Source organism: Protomyctophum bolini (assembly GCF_963924005.1).
Source record: "Protomyctophum bolini genome assembly, chromosome: 2".
NCBI lineage: Eukaryota > Metazoa > Chordata > Actinopteri > Myctophiformes > Myctophidae > Protomyctophum > Protomyctophum bolini.
This window is the reverse complement of record NC_137863.1, coordinates 22,955,114-22,965,113: the sequence shown is the minus strand read 5'-3', so window position 1 is coordinate 22,965,113 and position 10,000 is coordinate 22,955,114. Positions and strand designations below refer to the sequence as shown.

Here is a 10,000-nt window from a genome sequence, read left to right as displayed (position 1 = left end):
AAGTAAATTCATTCACATTCAAATTCAAGTAAATTCATTCACAAAGCCAGCGTATGTTGACCGTATTGTTACCGTATTGTTACCGTGTTACCGTATTGTTACCGTATTGTTGACCTATTTCTACCTAATAGTGCAACATTTGTTCCAGTGATAGAGGGGTTGAGGGTCAAAGTTCAACGAAAGTTGTGCTATATTTTAGAAATAGGTCAACAATACAAATGAAGCTAGTTTTGTGTATTAATTTATATTTAATGCGTGGCCCCAGTGCCCCCCACAAAATGACTGGAACTACTTCATATTCACTAAAACCAGAGCAGAACTCCCACCACGGGATTCGGGCAATCAATTAATACAGTTGCAACCACTATATTAATGGCAAGTATTTCATACAACTTAAGATTATGAATCCCTTTAATGCTTAGGATAATTAGGCAACTCACCTGCAGAATAAAATAAAATCGACTAAGCAGTTTGTTATGAAGATGAATTAACTTCTCTTTCAAACTGTCACACATTTGTGACTGAGCAGTTTTCACTTTCTAACAACCCAGACTACTCCACTGAACTTCTATTAGATGTAAAGTTGCATTATAAGTTGCTATAATGCAACTTATAATGCAATAATTATTACACGAAGCGTAATATTGTTTCCGTATGGGAGTGCTTGTTTCACATGGCCAGCTACTGTAGGGTGCATGGGGCCAAGCCCTATTTATTCAGCCTTTAAGGACCACCATTTGATGACATTTAGCTTCTCAGACCCAAAATGTATCTTAGAATATTTTGTTGTTTCTGAATAAGAATGATGTTGTCCAAAATTCCATGCTGTATTGATGTGGTAGGCTATACCACATGTCTATATAGGAGTGATAATAGGAAAAATAAAATCTACATTCTCTAATTGCGTAGACTTCTTAATTGTTGTTAGTAAAATGTAATTGAATGGTTGAAATGTGCTTTACTTATAGTGTCCTCTCTCTCTCTCTCTCTCTCTCTCTCTCTCTCTCTCTCTCACAGTGTCATTATCTAGCAGTTCATTGGGTGCCGGGGGCCAGGTGGTCCATGTGGAGACCAGTGAGGTGGTCCTGGAAGGAGACCCTCTGAATGGTTTTGGGGTGCAGCTTCAGGGGGGCATCTTTGCCACGGAGACGCTGTCGGCTCCTCCCCTCATCCGCTTCATCGAACCGGACAGCCCTGCTGAGAGGTGACATGTAACACACACACACACACACACACACACACACACACACACACACACACACCTTCCTTACTTCCTTCACAGGTGTTACCAGTGATATTAATGGCTATTAAGGCTCTGTTCCAGTTAACGTTTTAATTTCAAGGACCCTCATGACTCAGAGTATACAAATGTTACCAATAATTGGACCACTATATTGTATATCTGTTCTTGAGGTAATTGTTTTTCCCCCCAAAATCACAAAGACTAATTTGACCTTTGAGATATACAAATAAGTCGGTATGTCCAAAAACATATATACTTTGGTTTTGTAGGGCAGTACGGACTGGCAGGCGCCAGCTGGGAATGTTGAATAGGTCAGAAGGACACTATACAGCAGCGCCTGTTGTGTCCTCCGGAATTAATTGGCATAAATTGGGGAGAAAGGGGTGTAAAAAATAATTGCCTACTAAACAAACACACAAACAAACAAAGATGGTGAGCTGGTGTAAAAATATCGCTGTGGGCTGTAATAATGTTCAAATTATTCTCTCTACTGGACATGGAGGAAGCAGTTTTATGGCTTCCTAACTGGAAGCTGTGTGTAATTAGTGTGGTTGTTAGTGTGGGCGATAATAGAAGGGACAACATGACCTGAAGGGAAAGGGTGCAGAGAAACGCTATGCACTCAAATCAGTTAGCATCTATCCATTGCTGTATGTGTGTGCGTGCGTGCTTGCGTGCGTGCGTGCGTGCGTGGGTGGGTGCGTGCAGGTGTGCGCACACACACACACACACGCCCACACGCACACGCACACGCACACGCACACACACACACACACACACACACACACACACACACACACACACACACACACACACACACACAAAAGGACACGGACACATACACACACATACAGACACACACACACACACACACACAAAGGGACACGCTCAGAAAAGCTTTTCTAGCTTGACCATTTAGTTCTGACATGCATGATATTGGTCTACAACTAGATTCGACCAAGCTCCACCCTGTCTACATTCAATTGGCTGAATGCAAGAACGAAAAACCTAATACAGCTCAAACCCCTGCTTTAGCACCTGGCTCGCTAGTCATTAGACTCTCGACTTTCTGGTATTGAATCTAGCTGTTGCCATTATTTTCCAACAACCATGCACGTACGAGTTATGTACCGATAGGCACAGAATCATAAATCATGTTTTGGGTTGAGCGTTTGCACCAAGTCCCCAACTGTCACTCAAATTGGACTCCAACTCCAATGACCAATGAGTCTATATTTTTGAGTGTTGCAACCACTCCCTTACAGAGCTATGTGTGTGTGTGGGTGGGTTGGTGGCTGGGTGCGTCTGAGCACGAAAACAGCAACAACAACCTAACACACACAAACATACACGCACATATTAACTGTACAGTGATTTCGGGTGTGCCAGTACAGTACAGTACAGTACAGTAGAGGGTACAGTAGAGGGACCCCCACACGGTAACTCTGTCATTTCTCAACCGCTTCGGATGCTGGGCGGCTCGTCGGAATCGGGCCGCCCCACGTTTTTATATCTATGTAGAACACTATCACCGTCTGACATCTCCGTGGTTACACTTCCTGTAGGTGTGGCCTGTTGCAGGTGGGGGACCGCCTCCTGTCAATCAACGGAATCGCTACGGAGGATGGAACACTGGAGGAAGCCAATCAGCTGCTCCGAGATGCAGCTCTGACCAATAAGGTCACACTGGAGATAGAGTTTGATGTGGCAGGTTGGTTCTTCTCTTCTCTTCTCTTCTCTTCTCTTCTCTTCTCTTCTCTTCTCTTCTCTTCTCTTCTCTTCTCTTCTCTTCTCTTCTCTTCTCTTCTCTTCTCTTCTCTTCTCTTCACTCGGAAAATAACATTGGTAATCGTCTCAATTTGGTGGTGGTAACATTAGCGTTTTCTCGTCATCAGTTGATGCTTCATATCCATTCAAACCGTTACCGCCGGGCTCTTTTGTTTATTTTTGGAACACTTTTTTTATTAACAAAAAAAGAAGAATCAAAAACGTGATAATACGTGTGTGTGTGTGTGTGTGTGTGTGTGTGTGTGTGTGTGTGTGTGTGTGTGTGTGTGTGTGTGTGTGTGTGTGTGTGTGTGTGTGTGTGTGTGTGTGTGTGGCGCGCACTGGCATTTGTGTGTGTGTTAGAGTCAGTGGTTCCCAGTAGTGGGACCTTCCATGTCAAACTTCCCAAGAAGAGAGGAGTGGAGCTGGGACTCACTATTAGTGGTAAGACATGCTTACTTTACTCACTATTAGTGGTAAGACTAAGACATGCTTACTTTGACTCACTATTAGTGGTACTTTCGACCACTGGTTGTGTTGTGTTAATGTAGCATGGTGCAATGGTGCCATCTGCTGGTCAATCAGGTCCATGCAGACTGGTATTGTTGTAGAACTTGAAGTGCAATCACTATTCACTAGTGTCTCGTACAGTCACATTATGTCAATAACTGGGGCAATAACAGTGGCTCAGGAGGTAGAGTGGCCGTCTATGGAATCTCAAGGTTCCAGGATTGATTCCCGGCTCCTCCTGGCTAAGCATCAAAGTATCCTTGAGCAAGACACTGAACCACTAACTGTTCCCAATGAGTAGCCTAAGACTCTCATACATGTATTTCTCTACGAGAGCCCGTCCGGAATCACGCTCAACATAAACAGGAAGTAAACGAGGAGGGGGAAATGGCATTTGGCCACTAAAACACTTCTTTATTGACTACTACGGACTAAAATCCTGCCACCTCTCTATCATTTGTGGCTCCTTATATTTTGCATTTGTACATGTTCGGAGTTGCTAATTCTGAAATGGTGTGTCTGCAGTGTACACAGGCCACAGGGGTGAGAGCACTTAAACTCTCGTAGAGAAATACATCTACGAGAGTTTAGATCTTAGGTTACCCAATGAGCAGGCTGGTGAATGGGTGAATGTGAAGTACATTTCAATGTAAAGCACTTTGGATAAAAGCGCAATATAAATGCTGTCTATATATAACGGAGGGTTACACTCTCTGTAACCCAGGTTCTCTGAGTGGAGAGACTGGCTCTCCACTACATATTATTCAATATGTACGGGAACTGACCCGACGGGGCAGTGTACATGGATATCTCTTTAAGACACATCCTCTATGGTGGCCCTGCGCAGATGCCAATCAGCGGGCTATTTAAGCCCCATCTGTGCAGAGCCACTTCGATTAACTTGATTGACACGAATTTCGGAGCGGCTCTTTTGTGGAGAGCCAGTCTCTCCACTCAGAGAACCTGGGTTACAGAGAGTGTAACCCTCCGTTCTCTATCGTGTTCGAGACTGGCTCTCCACTACATATTATTCAATATGTACGGGAACTCTCTAAGACACACCGCGAGGAAATAAGCAGACCAGCTGCCCCCGCGGCAGCCCGAAGCAGTTTACCCTGAATTCAATCAGAGCCTATAAGTGGTGAGTGCCCAGGCCGTAGCCATCCCTGGCGCCAGCTCACCAATGTGCTCCAAAACCCTTGGATAAGAATATGATGCTCGTGGCCTAGGTGCAAGACGCAACCTAGGCCCAGCTGGCCCAGCCAGACGCTGTGGCCAGTCAATAAAACTCGTGGCCTAGGTGCAAGACGCAACCTAGGCCCAGCTGGCCCCCAGACACTGAGGCCAGTCAACAAACTCGTGGCCTAGGTGCGAGCCGCCACCTAGGCCCAGCTGGCCCCCAGACCCTGAGGCCAGTCAACAAACTCGTGGCCTAGGTGCAAGACGCAACCTAGGCCCAGCTGGCCCCCAGACACTGAGGCCAGTCAACAACTCGTGGCCTAGGTGCAAGACGTAACCTAGGCCAAGCTGGCCCAGCCAGACGCTGTGGCCAGTCAACAAACTCGTGACCTAGGTGCGAGCCGCCACCTAGGCCCAGCTGGCCTTGACAGACACTGAGGCCAGTCAACCAACTCATAGACGCTAAGGCCAGTCCAAAGCTACTGCCTGGAGCCCAGTGCATGCCCTGTGAACTGGGTGCTGGCTGCCACGTTCACGCAGTAGAACCTTGTGAATGTGGGGGGCGTCGACCAAGATGCTGTTGTGCAAATCTCGGACAAGGTCACGCCTCGCCACAAAGCGTACGCCCTTCTTGTAGATGGAGCCCGGGCTTCCTGCAGAGTCCCAACTGCCGATGGAGGCAACCCCATGGCTAGGAACTCGGCCCTCTCAGGGGCCAGGCCCAGAGCTTGAGTCCCTGGGGAAAGGGATGAAAATGCGACCCGTGGGCTTGAGACAGGAGGTCCCGACGCACCGGGAGCTCCCAGGGCCGGCCTTGAAGGAGGGGAGCAATTGCTGAAAACCAGAACATGTGGGGCCAATTGGGGGCCACCAGGATGAGGCTCACCTCCTCCGCCTGAACCCTCTGGAGGAGCGGATGTAGGAGGACGAAGGGAGGGAAGGCGTAAAGGAGACCTTTCGGCCACTGATGTGCCATCGCGTCTGTGCCCAGGGGAGGGTCGTCCCTCGCCACGGAAAAGAAGAGGGGACAATGCGTCGACTCCCTGGAGGCGAAAAGGTCGACCACGGCGGTGCCGAATTGATTCCAGATCTCGTGCACCACCTGCGGCTGTAGTCTCCATTCCCCACGGGGGGGTCCCTCTCGGGAGAGCTGATCTGCAGCCACATTCTCCTGGCCCGGCACATACATCGCCCTCAGGGACCTGAGCCGCGGGTGTGCCCATTCCCATATCGTCCGGGCTAGACTGCAGAGGCGAGGGGAGCCCAAGCCGCCCTGCCTGTTGACATAAGCCGCCGCTGCTGTGCTGTCCGTTCTCACCAGGACATGGCGGCCCCTTAATTCTGTCTGGAAGCGGCGAAGCGCTAGATAGATTGCCCGCAATTCCAGGAGGTTGATGTGCTGGGACGACCAAGGCGCCTGCCACCGACCACTGACGCCGTTGCCGTTGTGGACTGCTCCCCAGCCTGTCAGCGAGGCGTCGGAGGAAACCAACTGACGACGCAGTACCGGACCCAGCGCATTGCCCTTCGTCAGAGTGGCCGGCTGTTCCCACCAACGGAGGGCCACTCGCAGCCTGCGTGTCACCAGTACTATGGCCTGCAGGTCTCTCTGAGGGCAAAGGCCCAGACTGAGCAGACAACGCTGTACTGGCCGCATATTCAGGAGTGCCAGGGGCACGATGTGTACTGTGGCCGCCATAAGCCCCAACAGGCGAAGACATAGTCTCCAGGTCACCCTGGCCCCCAGCCGAAACTGGGACAAGCAGTCCCTGATGGCGGCCTGTCTCACCGGAGTGAGGGACAAAGTCCCCGCCCTGGCATCCACACACATGCCCAGGAACTCCATGGACTGTGACGGCTGGAGCTTGCTCTTCTTCTCGTTGAGGCGAAGGCCCAGGTGACCCAGATGCTGCAGGAGCCGAGCCACGTTGTCGTGGCACTGCCCCTCTGAGCGGGCACACACCAGCCAGTCGTCCAAATAGTTCAGGATGCGAAGGCCCTCCTCCCGCAGAGGTCCCAGGACTGCGTCCATGCACCTCGTAAACGTGCGGGGGGCTAGTGAAATTCCGAACGGTAGGACACAGAACTCGAAGATCCTGCCGTCGAAGGCGAACCTGAGATACCGCTTGTGTCCCTCCCATATCGGAATCTGGAAATATGCATCCTCCAGGTCGATTGATGCAAACCAATCTCCTGGTAGGATGGCCTGTCGGACCCTCGGCACCGTCAGCATCCTGCAGCGCAGGGGTCTCAAATACTTGTTGAGCCCCCGCAGATCCAAAATTGGTCTCAGCCTCCCATCCTTTTTGGGGATGAGGAAGTACCGGGAGTAGAAACCCGCCTGCTGGGTGGCCTGCGGCACCACTCTGATGGCCCTCTTCACCAGGAGAGTGGTGATCTCTGCTGCCAACGCCTTCCTGTGTTTCACGTCCGCCACCACTGTAACAGTAACAGACCGTGTCCGTGGGGGCGAACGCAGGAACTGCAGTCGATACCCCTGGGTCATGGTGGAAATCACCCAGGGGTCCGCCCCAATTGTCCCCCAGAACAATGTCTGCTCCAGGGGGCGGCAAGAGGGGGCTGAGCCCCCCCCACCGTCAGGAGTGCGAAGGGGGCGCCTCTTCCTGGTTATAAGGCGCCGTAGAGCCGGAGGAGCCACCACCATGGCTGTCGGACGCTCTGGGGTTGGCGGAGCTAGCGGAGCTGGTGGGGCTGACGAAGCTGTGGCTGTAGGCGGTTGCCTCCGCCGCTGGTCGCCCCCGACGGCAGTCTTCAGCCGCTTGGCCTGATGCTGGGCTAAAATATCCTCTACCGGTGCCAGAGAGAATGATCGAGCCCTGGCCTCCCTCACTCTAGCCGGCAGGATGAAACAGTTTATACAGGATGCCGGGTCCAACCTGGCCATGTGTGCATGGTTCAGACCCAAGCACCACATGCACCTGTCATGGCCGTCCTCCATGGGCATTTTCACCGCACACACCGAACAGGTGTGCACTGAAGTGGCCATGTTTCTGTTTCCCCTATGTCCTCAATATGTATAGCTATGTGTTATAATTTATATATAGATATATATATATATGTTCAAATTGTTCATATACATATATAGATATCTATCTATCTACTTATTTGATTATTCAGACAACTTAAGTATATAGACATGTATTATAACTGCATATATTTAATTTATATATATTTAATTTATCTATATATATATATATATATAAATACATGAATGTATAGCTATTCAGTTTAGTAGATGGGTATATAGATATGTATCACAGTATACTATCTGCCTATATATCTATAAGTGTGTATAAACCCGCTTATATCATAGACAACCTGGCAACCAGCCTACACGACGAGTGAGGGTGACAGAGTGTGTTCACTCGAGCCCCCTCCCAACGCCGACGTGATGACGTCAACGCGGAAGTCGGGAGTTTGTTATTGTTTTTTCCTCTCTGCCGTGTGAACTGGCCGTATACCCTGTCTACTATACAGCCGCGATGGTCAACCGGGAGGTTTGCCGACGAGGTCGGTTCCGCTCTGGGTCTCCCAGCGCTTCTGCCGATGGGAGTTTGTTATTGTTTCCCTTCTGCCGTGTGGTCCGGCCGGACCGCGGTGCAACGAACAACGACCGTAGATGGCCTCAGAGTACGCCGACTGGGTCAGCTCCTCTGGGTTCTACCCCGCCGGCCGCCGCCGCGGTGTACAGCCGCGATGATAGACCCGGAGGTCTCACCGCTTCTGCAGCCAGGGAACCAAGGCTCCGCCAACGTGGTCGGCTTCGCACTTGGCTTTGGCCACACCGAACGCCGTCTCCTAGTTTCCCCCAACGTGGTCGGGTTTCACTAGGGAACGGACGCACGGACCGAACGCCGTCTCAAGGTTTCCCCCAACGTGGTCGGGTTTCGCCAGGGAGCGGACGCACGGACAAGCTGAGGCTTCCTCCACTGTCTAGCGGATTAGGCCTGCAGCTTGTTGCTGTTGCTGTTTTTTTTTTCGATGGAGCTACGCGGCGCCCTGAGAGGAGTCGCGACGACCGGCTCTCTTCTTACCTAGGTAAGTGGACTGTGCCACGCAGCTGTTCTAATATAGTCTTTATGGATGCGTTTCCAAACTGCTGAGATAGCCTACGTAACGTCTGCTCTCGTGGAAATCAAAAGATCGAAGTGGCTCTGCACAGATGGGGCTTAAATAGCCCGCTGATTGGCATCTGCGCAGGGCCACCATAGAGGATGTGTCTTAAAGAGATATCCATGTACACTGCCCCGTCGGGTCAGTTCCCGTACATATTGAATAATATGTAGTGGAGAGCCAGTCTCGAACACGATAGAGAACTGTCTTCAGTCTCCACTTTGGCGTGGCTTGATGACGGTGTCATGTTCCTCCACAGACAGTAAGAAATCAGGAGAATCCCTCATCATTTCAGACATCAAGAAGGCTAGCGTGGCTCACAGGTACATTCTATGGCCCTTATTTATCAACGCGGTGTACACCCAAAATTGGGTGTACACCCAATTTTGGGTGTACACCGCGTTGATAAATAAGGGCCTATATGTTTGAGGGGCACTATCCCCTCCTTGTTCACAAACTTTGTCTTACACAAACATTCAATTCCCATTGACAATGAATGGAGAATTGTGACATAGTGACATAGTGTCTGAGCAAATAGGCATTGTGTCTATTATTTGTCCTACACAAACATTTGTATCTGGGTAGCTCAGTCGGTAGAGCTCTCGCCTTTGGACCACACGTTCATGGGTTCGATCCCTTTGGACCACACGTCCATGGGGTCGATCCCTTTGGAACACACGTTCATGGGGTCGATCCCTTTGGACCACACGTCCATGGGGTCGATCCCTTTGGACCACCAACTCAGCATAGGAGTAGCACGGTTTGGTGCAGCAAGTCGTGCGGGAAGTACTGGGAGCTGATGGTAGGTGTGGCAATCCACCTCAGCAATCCATCTCCCAGCGGTCTAGCGCATTGTAACGGGGACAGACTCCCACGTGTTACCGGCTGATACCGACAGTAAGCCACTCCCGATCTTCTACTTCTTCAATTCCCATTGGCAATGAATGGAGAATTTTACGTCATAGTGGCTGAGTAAATTAGGCATAGTGTCTATTTTACGTCATGATGCAGATGTACGATGATAAGAGCGCCCCTCACTTCACACGGGTGTGATTTTTCTAATTTACGAAATTATGCGTAATATATATATGTATACATATGTATATATACTGTATACATGTATTTGGCCTACTGTATACATATTATTCAAAAACAGGGCAAAGTTAC

The 10,000-nt window shown here is 50.0% G+C and overlaps 1 protein-coding gene across 1 annotated transcript in view; it reads left to right on the top strand.

The window, feature by feature from the left end:
- grip2b (glutamate receptor interacting protein 2b) overlaps nt 1–10,000 on the top strand; it is a gene marked incomplete at both ends in the record, with an annotated part of 156,853 nt that overhangs the window by 136,146 nt on the left and 10,707 nt on the right. Inside the window, 4 exons of the mRNA XM_080787516.1 lie at nt 1,018–1,204; nt 2,809–2,954; nt 3,374–3,454; nt 9,093–9,156. Of these exons, the coding sequence (XP_080643642.1) occupies nt 1,018–1,204; nt 2,809–2,954; nt 3,374–3,454; nt 9,093–9,156 (478 nt within the window). The remainder of the gene's footprint in view (nt 1–1,017; nt 1,205–2,808; nt 2,955–3,373; nt 3,455–9,092; nt 9,157–10,000) is intronic.